This window comes from Heptranchias perlo, chromosome 1, assembly GCF_035084215.1.
Source record: "Heptranchias perlo isolate sHepPer1 chromosome 1, sHepPer1.hap1, whole genome shotgun sequence".
Lineage (NCBI taxonomy): Eukaryota > Metazoa > Chordata > Chondrichthyes > Hexanchiformes > Hexanchidae > Heptranchias > Heptranchias perlo.
The window spans coordinates 142313304-142328172 of NC_090325.1; the positions used below are offsets into that span (position 1 = coordinate 142313304).

The 14869-nt window shown below is 39.7% G+C and overlaps 1 protein-coding gene across 4 annotated transcripts in view; it reads left to right on the forward strand.

The window, feature by feature from the left end:
* Positions 1–14580, forward strand: part of lrba (LPS-responsive vesicle trafficking, beach and anchor containing) — a 753934-nt gene extending 739354 nt beyond the window's left edge. For all 4 annotated transcript variants that reach the window (XM_067992149.1, XM_067992164.1, XM_067992158.1 and 1 more), the window contains 3 exons: positions 3063–3259; positions 8820–8971; positions 13262–14580. In XM_067992149.1, coding sequence (XP_067848250.1) covers positions 3063–3259; positions 8820–8971; positions 13262–13352 — 440 coding nt within the window. In that variant the 3' untranslated portion in view covers positions 13353–14580. The remainder of the gene's footprint in view (positions 1–3062; positions 3260–8819; positions 8972–13261) is intronic.
* Positions 14581–14869: the final 289 nt, after the last annotated feature.

Here is a 14869-nt window from a genome sequence, read left to right on the forward strand (position 1 = left end):
AAACTTGTGTGAGGAGGCAGGAGGGAAAATTGGTGGGTGACCCACCCAAGCAACACCCGTCCACCTCCTAGGTGTCGACATTGAATTCCATTAGCAAAGACCTGGGAGCCATATAGTTTGAAGAGGGAGAGGCAGTGGCAGCAACCTAAATAAGAGGGAAGAAAATATGTGTGACAGGAATGGCACCAGGTATTGTACCCCTAAAATAGTTAAACCGTAATTGATTTCCTCTTTGCCTTCCCTCTTCTAAAGATACGGATCATCAATATATTTAGTTTGACACTGCCTTTGTACATTTAGGAACATATCACATTTAGGTTGCATTCTCAAATTAATTTACATATTACATAAATGCAGTTCATTAATGGCTTTGATAGTTACTTTTATAAACTCATTCCAAAGCTGTGAGTTGGTGCAGCAACACATGCATTTGTGTGGGCTGATGTGGTTAGTACCCTTCATTTTTTTCACATGGCAAATTCCAATCTAGCTCACACAGTTGGGGGAGGTACTTAGTGTCATGAAAAAGTAGCAACACAAGTTGATAAGGCCACAAGGAGTGCAAACAAAATACTGAGGTTTGTTTCTAGAGGAATAGAATACAAAAGCACGTAATGTTAAATTTATATAGAACATTGGTTAGACCACACATGGAGTACTTGCAATTCTGTTCTCCATACAGAAAATGACATTGAATGACTGAAGAAAGTGCAGAAAAGATTTACAAGGATGTTACCAGAATTGAGAGGATGCAGCTATCAGGAAAGAATAAGCAGGCTGGGGGCCTTTTCTCTGGGAAAGAGACTAAGAGGAGACCTGATAGATAGCTTTAAAATTATGAAGGGGTTCGATAGGGTGGATGTGAAGAAAGTGTTTCCACTTGTGGGTGAGTCATAGAATCTTACAGCACAGAAGGAGGCCATTCGGCCCTTCATCCTGTGCCACCTCTTTGAAAGAGCTATCTAATTAGTCCCACTCCACTGCTGTTTCCCCATAGCCCTGCAATTTTTTTCTTTTCAAGCATATATCTAATTCCCTTTTGAAAGTTACTATTTAATCTTTGTCCACCATCCTTTAAGGTAGTGCAATCTAGATCATCATAACTCGCTGCGTAAAAAAAATTCTCCTCATCTCGCCCCTGTTTTTTTTGCCCATTACCTTAAATCTGTGTCCTCTGGTTATCGACCCTCCTGCCAGAGGAAACAGTTTCTCCCTATTTACTCTATCAAAACCCTTCATAATTTTGTACACCTCTATTGACTCTCCCCTTAACCTTCTCTGCTCTAAGGAAATCAATCCCAGCTTTTCTAATCTCTCTACATAACTGAAGTCCCTCATGCCTGTTATCATTCTCTTAAATCTCCGCTGCACCCTCTCCCAAAGCCTTGACATCCTTCTTAAAGTGTGGTGCCCAGAATTGGACACAATACTCCAGCTGAGGCATAACCAATGATTTGTAAAGATTTAGCATAACTTCCTTGCTTTTATACCCTATGCCTCTATAAAGCCCAGGATCCCATATGCTAGTTTACAGCTTTATCGACGCCCTGCCACCTTCCAAGATTTGTGTATGTGAACCCCCAGGAGTCTCTGCTCCTGTACCCTCTTTAAGATTATACCATTTTGTTTATATGGCCTCTCCTCATTCTTCCTTGTAAAATGCATCACTTCACACTTTTCTGCATGAAATTTCATCTGCCACGTGTCTGCCCATTTCACCAGTCTATGTTCTCCTGATATCTACATTTCCAAGTTTTGTGTCATCTGCAAACTTTGAAATTTTGAGTCCAAAACAAAGGGGCATAAATATAAGATAGCCACTAGCAGATCAAATAAAGAATTTAGGAGGAATTTCTTTACACACAGTGGTGAGAATGTGGAACTCACTACCACATGGAAGGTTGAAGCAGATAGCATTGATGCAGTTAAGGCGATTTTTGACGAATACACGAGGGAGAAGGGAATAAAGGGATGGGGGGAGGCAGGTGGGAGAGATAATTAGAATGAACTATAAATACTGGGATAGACCAGTTGGGCCAAGTGTCGTAGATTCCATGTAATTCTATGTAACTTACCCAGAAAGGGAGCAAAAATTGGACGGTAAGTCATCTGTGGATGTCCTAGAGGCTGGATCATTAGCAGAATTGGCAGTTGTGGGAGCTGATCAATTGACTGCCCTCTTGCCAAGGAATGGTGTGCGGTACAGAAAGAAAATGAAAATAAGGTTTTGTAGAAGGAGAATAATCACTTGGATAATAAGCGAAGTGGAACGTCAAAGTAGATAAAACTTCGATGTCAGTTAACACGAAGGGCTCAAATAATTTTGGTCCTGTTTTGTGTCATTATGCAAAAAATAAAGGAATAGTTACTAGTTCTGAATGCCCCAGCTCGCACTCCTGCATATGCTAAATCCCTGCACTGCTTGTGATTTCCTGTGAAAACAGAGACCTTTTTTTTAATGAACTCTACCTACTGCTGATTTGCTCCAGAAAAATTTTATTACCTTTCCCCTGAGACTCTAAAAAATTTTGCTATAAAAGAATTACCAGATGTCCGACCCAAACAAAACTCTTAATTAATTGTTTCCATAGCAGCCAGTATTGTGTAGCATTTCCAAAACTGTCATTGTGTCTGAAATGATGATCATTGGGTCTAACTGGAGATTCAACCTGTGATATACAGAGTATGCTAACATAAGTGGGCTTTGGCTACATAGTGTTATACGGTTGAACTTGCAATTACCCTGCATATGAAGTGTTTACAATAATATTGCCACATCACTTTTTTAAAAAAAACTGAAAATCAAAGCATGAGCTATTAGTGTTGGCTTCCAAAAAGTACTTTGATGGGAATATATGTACTGTTTCTGAAATGCTAGAAGGGTCTTTACTAGGATTGGGATAGAAAAATAACAATATGCACGGTAGCAACTGAACTTTGGAAAAAACAGAAAGAAGTGGTTAATTTGGACAGTCCACACTAGGAATTATTGGATAGGGTTCATTACCTGCTCACTTGAAAATGTCACTGAAATGCTTTTTTTTCTTCTGAACGATTAATAGAGGGTCCATGCCTGATCCATACAATGAATGGGGACCTTTTGAAGGCTCTGGAAAGCCCTGAAAACTGCGTGCATCCTCGATTAATCCAGTTATCCACTGAAGGCCACTGCGTTATTTACTATGAAAAAGGCCAATTTTGTGTCTTCAGTGTAAATGGAAAACTGCTGACTAAGATGGAGACTGAGGATTCTGCAAAGGTGAGCGATATCTTTAGCTTGGAGAATAAACAGTATAGTTCATTTGAAGTCTCCCACTGAGTACATTCTGTGCCCTTGCTTCTCTCAATGCTTTCTCCAAGTGGTGCTTAACATGGAGGAGTACTGATTCATCTGTTGATGGCTGAGGGGGGTAGGGGGAGGCGGTAGGTGGTCATCATCAGAAGGTTTCCTTGGCCTTGTTTGACCTGAAGCCAGGAGACTTCATGGGGTCTGCAATCAATGTTGAAGAGTCCCAGGGCCAAACCACCATGCCCCCCCATCAGCCACTGGTATCCCGCTGATTGGACACGATATACCCAAGTATGGTGGTGAAGGAATCTAGGATGTTGGCTGATGGATACAACTATGTCAGGCTGTTGCTTGACTAGTCTGTGAGGCAGCTCTCCTAATTTAGGCATCAGTCCCCAGATATTAGTGAGGAGGACCTGCAGGGTTGACACTGCTAGGATTGTCTGACTCTTGTCCCGATATGATGCCTGGGGTATTGGCAATCTCTGTCTGTTAATGTCTCTTGTGCTTATGTTCTGTCATAATTGATAGGGCACTTTAGAGGGCATTAAGAGTCAACCACGCCTTGTGGGACTGGAATTATGTGTAGGCCAGACCAGGTAAGGGAGCAGATTCCCTTCTCTGAAGGACATTAGTGAGCCAATTTACAACAATCCAGCAGCTTTATTGGTAATTTTTCCTGGCACTAGCCCATATATTACCAAATGTATTGAATTGCAGGGTGGGATTGGAACTCATGACCCTGCATTGCTAGTCCATTACCATAAACACAACAGTACAATACCCCATACGCTAGTTTAGGTCTAAAGCTAGAAACAATAGGAGACCGATCTACAATATCTTTAAATTGAACTTCTGCCCTACTGAACAGTACATTAGTGATGTGCTGGAACTGAAAGCTGTGTCTTGCAACATTTTTCTGAGTTGCTTTTTTTTAGGATTAATTCTCTCAGTATTGCAATCTTACTTCAGTGTTGCAATCGATCCAGCTAAAGGCACATACAGTTTCTGGGATGGGGGGGGAATAGAATGGGCAGCTACTTTTTTCCTCCCAAGGAACGAGGTGGACTGTTTTATGACCTGACCTAGCTAAGATTTGATGACAGAAGATGAGAGAACTTGCAGTCCTATAGCATCTTTCACGTCGCTAGGATGTCCCAAAGTGCTTTAGAGCTAATGAATCACTTTTTCAGTGTAGTCACTGTTGTTCTTATGTAGGCAAACACAACAACCAAGTTTCACACAGCAACGTCCCACAAACAGCAAAGGAAATGAACGGCTAGTTAATCTGTTTGTGGTGTTGATGGCTGAGGGAGGAATGTTTGCCAAGACACCAGGAGTATTCCATGCTCTTCTTTGAATTGTGCCATGGGATCTTTTACATTCACCTGCATAGTCTCACGGGGCTTCAGTTTAATATCTTGAAAAGGTGGCACCTCTGATAATACAGCACTTCATCAATGCTACACTGAACTCTGAGCCTAGATAATGTGTTCAAGTTCTGGACTGGGGCTTGAACCTACAACCTTTTTGACTCAGGCGAGAGCCAAGCTAGAAATTCAGTCTAGGTATGAACTGAGCACAAGGCAGCCATAGTGCTTGGACTAGGAGGGAGTGCCTGAAACTGCTGTATACAATCAGTAATTGTAATTTAAAAGAGAAACAAACAAAGTGTCTGTTGTGCATCATGTTTCTCAAATATGACCATGGAGCTTAAGTAATTGAACACTTGACTGTCAACTGGATTCTCAATTTGATTCCCAGGGCTAGTTGCTGCTCAAACACCCTTGCCTTGGTTGAATGAATTTCATTTGCTCTTAGCAGGCGTTCCGTGTGTTAGTGTTGACCAAGTATTGAATCTTGGGAAGGGGAGAATTTGCCCTGCTCAAATGCATTTCCTGTTGGTAAATACATAACATACTGTAAATTTCATATAGTTTCTTTGATATCTTTGGCTGTGTTTAAGTATGTTTAAAGTTTGTTGTAAGCTGTGGAAATTTTGCTTTACACAATCTAGAAGCAATGTCCAGATGTGCCCTTGGAAAGGGCTCTTTTGTGGTTTAGATTTAAGCAGCCTGGAGCTTCTGTGCTTTATCATACTCCTAGGCCAAAAAAAATTGTGTGATTAAAGAGTGTTTGAGATGAACAATAATTGCCCACAGACTGTGAAAATGACATTTTTGGTGGTATTTGAAATAAAAAGAACTTATGTGGCAGTGTAGAGCTCCTTTGGGTACTGGACTGTGTACAAGAAAATTCTTTGAGGTGCCTTTCAGATGTCATGCAGGGTATACATGCCAGAATGCTGACAACTGCAATACTTTTCAATTTTCAAGCATAAGACAGAATTCAAATTTACTTTCATCTTACATGGCAAAGAAAAATTACAACCGCACTTCCTTTCTGCCTGGGAAGAATGTGCTGTTTAATCAAGGACTCACACCTGTTTTGATCTGACGTTCTGACCTAAAATAACAATAATGCTCAACCTTATTCTGGCTGACATCAACCGCGCACACAACATTGGTCGTTTAAATGTAAACTAAAACATCATTGGTGAAATCAGTCCTTTGATTACTTTATTCCCTTTTCTCTTTTTTTTAATATCTTTATTTCCTTTGTTTCTTACTTTGCTGTGCTCTCAGCTCCTGATTGGTCTTTTACCAAAATATTCCTGTGTAGCTTTAAACGTCATCCTGTGAACTGTCAAAAATAAACAGCCAATAAAGCCAGGAAACATTGCAATCGTGCTGTAATTTTGAGCAAATGCTATCTATTTTATAGCTAATTTTTATTCAGTTTATAGTAACACAAATGCTACCCTTCTGGACTATGTTCAGTCCATTGCTCCTGAGCTAGTGGAAAGAGAACTGATCGAAAGAAGCAATGAGGGGAGTTGTCCCCATCCAGGGTAAATTTTAAGAAATGTTTTTCTGTGCATACAGGAATTCCAGTGGTATCTAGGAGCCCTGCATACACGAATTCCTGTGGTGTCTAGGAGCCCTGTCCTTGCTGTAAGGCGCTCTACTGTTTGCTTATTTAAGGCTCTTGAGCTGTCCTGACCTCTCTTGCTCAGGATTTGTTACTTCTTGGGTAAAGCTCACTATCTATGACAAAAGTAAAATTCATCAATCTTTTCTCAAATTGCTGTGGACATATAGATTTTAATTAAATCCTTCAGTCTCCTAAACCGTAGTAAAAACATTACTCACTTATTTATTTTACATAAGTGTACCAATCGGCTTCTCCATTCACAACACAACTTGGCTTGAGTCAGTACCCCAGAAGGGGAATATCCAATTTGATCTGAAAGTACCTTGAGCTAAAATTATGGTCTAAAAATGTATCTTCCTATTATAAGAATAATACAAATGATCACTTTCAAGAAAAAGTTTTTCTGAGAAATATTAGTGTTGCCTTCAGTTGAAACTAGGTATCGGCTTGAAGGCATTCAGTGAGCCAAGCATTTCAAAACCTCAACAATTGGCCAAATGACACACTTAGATCAGAGCACTGCATTTCAGTGAGGTTATTGAATAAAAAAATTTATATAATACGAATAAATGGAATATGATCTGATCTATTGGAATTTGATTCTTCCAATGATGGTCCTTGCATTTCTTAAGATTCACTGTCCCTAGGGAACCCTCAATTGTATTATTTAGTGCAAATGAGCTTCAGTATTGTATTTCAAGAATGACAAATTTATGCTGATTTGACTTGTAGTAATATGTCCTTAGTGATACAGTAAACGTTTTTGATGAATTCTGTACCCAAGCTCAGACTCTACATTTTGAGTGTCTGGCTGAAGCTGCTGTAAGGGATTTTGGGAACAAAAATGTTTTCTGTGATATTTAGTGCAGAATTTACAATGGTAAATACATGAAGAATGTTAATGCTAGGGAATGGAACACTTTCCTAATTCAGAATTAAGTACTCCCAAGCCAAGGAAGGACGCATAGCAAAGCTCTGCCCAAATAATGTACCTAAGCCTAACGTCAGAACGGCCAGCACTACTTTACCATTGTAACATTTTTATATTTTCCATAACAGTCATCTTGTGGCCACTTGAGATTGCTGAATTAAAGCAGTTTGCACTGTGGGCCCATGCCGACTAGGATATGACTTGAGACTAACCAAAAGTAAAACCCTCATTTGACATAGGACCCTCACATTCAGCAGGCAAAGATTTAATTGCCTTATAAAACATTTGTTGCTTTTTTTGGTGGTTATGCACAGCATTTCAATAATGTGCTGCTTTTATCTCTGGTTCAGGGCAGCTCATTGCTGTTATATTTCTAATAGCAGTGGTCACATGAGTTTGGCAGCATTGAACAATGACCTTCACTTGAATGTTTTGGGATATGCTTGCCCATAATCAGTGGTGTTCTCTTTTCCACCTTTGCACATGTGCAGTTATATACCTCGGCAGCACACGGGGATTGGCACTTTGAGTTGCATCACCCAACTGTATAAGGTGAAATATGATTACTGGTCTGAAATGAGGCTTGGAATTAGACTGATAATTAAATAGACTTAAGTTTCTGGGTGTTGCACTGGCTCCAGCTGTTAATGCTTGATACAAAATCAAATCCTACATTTTGAGAATCCAACTGGAGCTGCTGTAGAGGTTTTGATTTTTTTTTAATGTTTTCTGATACTGCAGAATTTACAGTGGTAAGTTGGTGGTGTAAGAACAGCATAAATAACCATTTATTACCAGCAAATTCCTTCAGTTTTGTTGCAATAACACTTTGCTTTCCCCATACCTCATATTTCACGTCCCCAAAAATGTAATGGAGCAACTTAAAAAGGATTTCTGTTGTGCTGAAGTAGTTTAATGATTATAGATTCCTTATAGATCTATGCACAATGTATTTTTTAAGGAAAAATGTCAGTTGAGAGCCCTAAAAATGGTCAGAAGTACTGCACTTTTAGACTTTCAGAAAAAGCCACGGAGACACTTGATCTCTGAAAGCTGTGATCAGGCTATCACATTCTGAATGTTTATGCATCTGGTATTATGCATTTTCTATATTGGCTAATGAATATAGATATGGAAATTAATTCACTGTGTTAGCAAACTAAGCATTAGGATTTGTGGCTTTACTGCTATATCAAGAAATGGTTACAAATAACACCAGCAGCAGCAGCAGCACCGTTAGTCAAGAAACCCGGCAACCAACTGAAGAATGTTTTCATCTCAATTATTTGTAATGTATATGCCTTTGATATGTTGGCTAGTAGAAACCAAAATGACATATTTTCTTAAAATAAATATATTATGTAAGATGAGGATAGTGTGCTTAATGATTTACAGTTATGACAAACTGACATATTTGGAAAAATAAAACTGTCAGTTTTCAGTTAGAAGTGTGAATGTTATGTCCTTGGAGAAAACCCTGGGTGATACTGTTAATGTACAACGTTGTTTAAAAATACCAGCTGTTGAGATGTAGCCAAAGTACGCAGACAACTAAATGAATTGTGAGCTGAGAGCTGTCCTGTAATATGTGCCGTTCTTCTCCAGGCTATGCTGCTGAGTCGTGATGGGCAGTACCTCATCACTGGAGGAGAGAGCGGAATAGTGGCTGTGTGGCAGGTGTGGGACCTCAAACAGCTGATGACCTACCCAGGCTGTGATGCTGGTATTAGGTCCATGGCCATGTCTCATGACCAAAGGTAAGACATTTTTTTAAAAAGATATTGGATAAACTACCTCCCCCTCCCCCAAAAGTGCTCAGCATTCTCTATACCTGTGGGCTTTTTTAAATTGCAGAAATAAAACTGGGTTGTAAATTATCAAGCAAAAACTAAGAATGCCATTATACCACGGGTACTGCTGTCAGACAAAATTACAGCATGTCAGAATGCAGACAGGAGCATCTGTACACTCCTAACGTTAAAATGATTCAAACTTAAGTTTACAACGTTCTCAGACAATCCAGTAAGAATTTGGGGTATAATGAGTGCAGATTAGCATCCCATCACCCTGTAGCATTCTACATTGATGCTTTAACGTGCTATGCCACCCTACAACAAGGTTAGTTTAATTTATAATATTCATCCCTTTTAATAGCACGGTTTGTAAAAGGCTGTTGGGCAAATGATTAGGAATGTTCATGACTCAAGAATCATTTGGCACATAACGAACTGAAAACGACACACTACCCTTTATTAGGATTAAAGAATGTTCAGGGACTTGAGGAATACTAAATATCTTAAAATCATATTATATGCGCCATACTCTTCAAATTAAGTATCCTGAAAATCTAAATCAGAGTTCTTATTTTTTGTAATATATTGAGGTTGAAATTTGGCAGTAGCGCAAAAGATGCAGTGGCGAATAGGCCGCCCATTACACAACCCAGCTAATTTTCCGTTCTATTGACTTCTATGGAAAGGAAAATCAGGCGAGGTGTCTAATGGGTGGCTAAACTGCAACCACCTGTTTTGCGCCACTGCCAAAGTTGAATTTTACCCACATTATGTTTTAAAGTTCTGTTCTATCACTACTGCAGTAGATATTGAATTAGTTCTTTCTTAGTGGCTGAGGGGATGGGAGATTTCAAGTTTGTGGTATCTGAACAAAATGGTCTCATCACAATAAAAATGAAAAATAACAACCAGTGATACAAAGCAATTCTTTCTGCAACAGTGCACTGCAGTTTATTTCTTTACATGTGGGAACCGGTTACACCACTGCTTGGAACCATGATGTTCCTGTTGATCCCCCTTCTCTCATTTAAGATTTCTGTAACATTGTAGTTTTTGTTTCCTTTTTTAAAGAAATCCTCCCAAGTGCTGTTTCTATCATACCATGGTAAACAGTAGATGAAGCCACAAAGGAGGACGGATACTGTCATTAATGTACCATTATTGGGAGCAGTGTCATTACAGAAAGCCTAAAGTCACATACCAGTGCCTAGATACAAAATTAAAATTCCAGAGAGTTGCAGTCTGAAGTGACAGAAGTAATCTGACTTTCACAGCATTTTTTGTGAGAATTTACTCAGTTGTGTTATCATTTTCCGAGGTCCAGAAATGAATTCACTAAGATTATTGGGTGATATAAATGAAACCCTACCATCTTTACCATTAGTCAAATAAATGTTCAGTGCTAAAATCAATGCGTACCAATTTTCCTGGGCAGTTGCTGCAAGTTAAAGTCATCCTTGGCTTTATTAATAGAGGCATAGAGTACAAAAGCAAGGAAGTTATGCTAAACCTTTATAAAACACTGATTAGGCCTCAGCTGTATTGTGTTCAGTTATGAGCACCGCACTTTAGGAAAGATGTCAAGGCCTTAGAGAGGGTGCAGAAGAGATTTACTAGAATGGTATTAGGGATGAGGGACTTCAGTTATGTGGAGAAGCTGGGGTTGTTCTCCTTAGAGCAGTGAAGGTTTAGAGGAGATTTGATAGAGGTGTTCAAAATCATGAATGGTTTCGACAGAGTAAATAAGAAGAAACTGTTTCCAGTGGCAGAAGGGTTGGTAACCAGAGGGCACAGATTTAAGATGATGGGCCAAAGAATCAGAGGCGACATGAGAAAAAAATGTTTACGCAGCAAGTTGTTATGATCTGGAATGCACTGCTTGAATGGGTGGTGGAAGCAGATTCAATAGTAACTTTCAAAAGGGAACTGGATAAATACTTGAAGGGGGAATAAAAAATACATGGTTACGGGGAAGAGCAAGGGAGTAGAACTAATTCAATAGCTCTACCAAAGAGCTGGCTCAGGCACGATGGGCTGAATGGCCTTCTGTGCCGTAAGCATTGTATAGAGAAAACAAAGTTTCAACATGAGATTACTCATTTACATATTTAGCTTGGAATTACATTATTTACATAGATTTTTAAAAAAAATTGATTTGGGATATTTATAGTGTTACTTTGACAACAACCTAAAAACAGAGAGAGACTATCCAGCGGGGGGGGTGGGGGAGGGTTGTTGTCGCGGCCTTGAAATGCGGGTAACGTGGAGGTCCTGCCAAATTTAATGACAGGACCTCATTTGAATTTGTGTACATTGTTTCCCGGCCGGCAGGCAGCCAGATTGAGAGGCTGGCTGGCTGGCTGGAAGGCCTGCACTGGAAGGCCGCATCCGGGGAGCGGACCGGAGGGAGGGAGGGAGAGATCGATCACGGGGGGTTTTGAAGAGATCGCGTGTTGGTGGAGGGGTTGAAGAGATTGTGGGTCGGGCTTTGGATCCCGGGGGGGGAGGTGTTCAAGAGATCGCGGGTCGGAGGAGAGATTGTGGGTCAGAGGGAGATTGTGGGTCAGGTGAGGCTTCGGATCGTGGGTTGGGGGGAGGGAGGCCAATTGCAGCAGGTTTGCTTAGGGGGTTGGGAGGAAGAACTCCTTCTGGTCCACAAGCAGTGGTAGAAAGGCACTTACCTGCTGGCTCCAGTCGTTCTTGCCTCTCTTTAGCTGCCCGGTTTCCCGACCCTTGGGAAACCCGGCCCGCAGCCGTTAAATTTGAGGCATGCAGCCTCATTAACATATTTAAATCCACCTCTCCAGAGTGGTTCAGTTGCCCGAAACCATTAAATCCCGAAGTGGGTGCATTCAAGGCGGGCTGAGGTCTGGTTTCAGATTTTTGAAATTTTAACCTACCTTCCTGCCCCTCTCCTGCCCATCATGGGGGTTAAAATTCCCTCTTCTGTGCCTGTGGTGTTTCATTGTTTGGTACATGAAGCACAATCTGTTTAAAGGTTATTTCCAGGCAAGTAACTTAAATGTTGAAAGTTTACCTGTAAACCTTTTCCCATCTTGAGGACAAGATAAGTCTGCCAATGTTTTAAACTCAAAATTTGTATTTTTGCACTTCCACGAGTAATCACCTGATACATGCTGCAAGCAGCCATTTTGTGAAGTAATTTCTGTGATTTTAATTGGATGTTATTGCACAGAACTGGGTCAAACAAGGCTGTTCCTTCCCCCTACTATAGTCACACTAAATTCATATCAATCTGATAATTAGGTTGGGAAATGTACTCTTTTAATGTCCCCACCACTTTTACTATTTTTTTTGTGTGAATTTTTATGCTTATCAAAATGAGGGTTGTTGATGCTAGAAAAAGAACGTTCTCTATTTAAGGCAATTGTGGTCGGCATTGAGCACTGCCAGGTGAGGCATGGTTGGATGCAGAGTAACTGTACCATATCTGACTCTGGCAAATAGTATGCCTCAATCCTAACCTCTGAAGAGCACCATTACTGGCATGCAATTTTGTAGTTTCCTCCACCAGCTGTCCTGTGATCTCTTTGAGAGAGATTGCCAATTTACTGCCAAATTAGGAGAAGCTTTGTGCTGTGGCTCCATGGCCACAAGGAACAGGATTGAGACACCCCATACTCATTTTAAGATCCATACAGCCAGCACACAATGGACATTTTCAATCCATCAGTCTGGGGATGGATTTGCATCCAAATCCCAGAGGCAAAAGCCAGTATCAAATCCATGACACCACCCAATCACCTATTTTTGCTATTTTGTCCACTTCAGGTTCACTAAAGATGTTATTCTGATTAGTATGTGGCATTCAAAACCAGAGTTTCCCTTTGAGTTAATTTAGGTTATCAAAGGAGTTATTATTGTCTACGTAAATGTCTTGCATGTTGCTTTACCATGCTTGAAAGCAGAATGGCAAGAAGTCATAGATGCTATTGTTCACTGATTATATCTACTGCTGAAAATGTCCATTTATTGAAATTCAGTTATATTTCTCACTGCATCAGATTCAGCGCCTGCTGAAGCTCGGCAGTCATTCTGGTTGCTCTGATGCAGTGCTTTTGAAGTAGGCTAACAAGGTTGACAAATCCTTCAAATAGCAATGCTTCCTCTATAATCATTAAAGATTATCTCAGCAAACTATCGCTTTTCCTTGTTTCTTTGGATAGTTTTTAGCACAATAGGGATTGATGTAGATTAGATTCTGTGTAATTAACTATATGTCTTTTAATTTAGGGTCATCGTTACGGGTATGGCATCTGGAAGCATAGTACTGTTTTACATTGATTTTAATCGATGGCATCACGAGTATCAAACCAGGTACTAACGGTGCATTCAAGGCACAGAAATGCACGACGATGTGTTGGAATCATGAGATTGTCATCTGAAGGAGCAAACAGCCATCACTGGTGCATTCAGAGTTTTTAATCAATGTAATCATACAATCCTGCCACTGTATATAATGGCATCCATCCATATGAAGAAGCAACAAATCTGAATGTAACTTAAGTCTTTAGGAGAGCAGAGTATTTTGAAATGCTTACTGCTATTTTTGTAGAATATAAGGAATTTGACATATCATTAGTAGAACACCAGAGCATATAAGTCTGATTCAGAAATACAAAATGTCTATTTTTAGGAGGAACAAATCTTTACATGATTCTTTATAAACGTCTCATTCATAAGAAATATAATGACTATTTCTTTACCTTCATCTCTGTAAGAAGAATAAATGACTGATTTCAAAGAATGTAAAACAGGAATTTTAATCAGTTATTCATAATTATGTTAGAATTAAGCAATATATTTACACCTTGATTTAATTATTGCATATACAGAGATCAAATTTTAAAAAAAGGTTTCTTTTTGGGGAGAAGGTTTGCACGTGGGGTGTACAAATCCTTTCTAAGGCATGGTTCTTTACTGTATTTTTTCATTAATGTTATGGTAGCTTAGCACTGATATTACTGGGAACAAAGAGCAATATTTAAATTATGACCTAGGATTTTTTAACTTTATAACAGTCTATCGGAAACTATATTCTTGTCATTGGCATGCTGCTGGGCTGGAAGAAGGAACTTTCCTCCGAGTTCAGATAAACAGTAAATCAATCCAGTGTAACAAGTTTGGTCTATTCTACATTGGTGTGCGTGCATTTTCAGAGAATTATGTCTATTAATTTCATTTCTATAGCCTTTGTTAAACATGTTTGTAATCTCGACATTGTTATGCTGAATTCTGATGACTCTTTGTAACTGTGAAATTCTGTTTGGGTTCCTGCTTGTTATTGTGTGTGTGAAATCCCACCATTGGGATGTTGTGGTCAGCCTACAAACCTTCAGAAACTAGACTGCTGAAAACATTCCATCTTGCTGAGCGAATGTTTTCCCAATTTGGATCTTACTGGTGCCTAATGGCACATTAGTAACCTGCCAGAGGGACCAAGTTACTGTATTTCAAAACCTCACTCAGAAAAGCTTTTTTGGTGATGATTTGGAATGAGGTTATTCCAGTTTGTGTAATGAAATCAAAAATAAAGTTCACTTGTACCTTGAGACTGGAGAGTTTTTTTTTGACTGACAGTACTAAAACAATCCAACCTTAAGATCGGCTGCTGTTTATTTAAATAACGTTATATCAAGCAAATCTCTAAGCACCACTTGTAAACCGTGACTCTGCATGACTTGTAGATCATGTTTTCCTCTTCTGCAACAGAACTCCAAGTCACCTGAGGCTATGCAACTGAAGAACTGTAGCTCTTTAAAGGCAGCTCGGTCTCAGCTGGAGAAGTAACACCAGCCTTTGTAAGAAGTTAATTATAGAACAAAAGCTCTGCAGCATAGT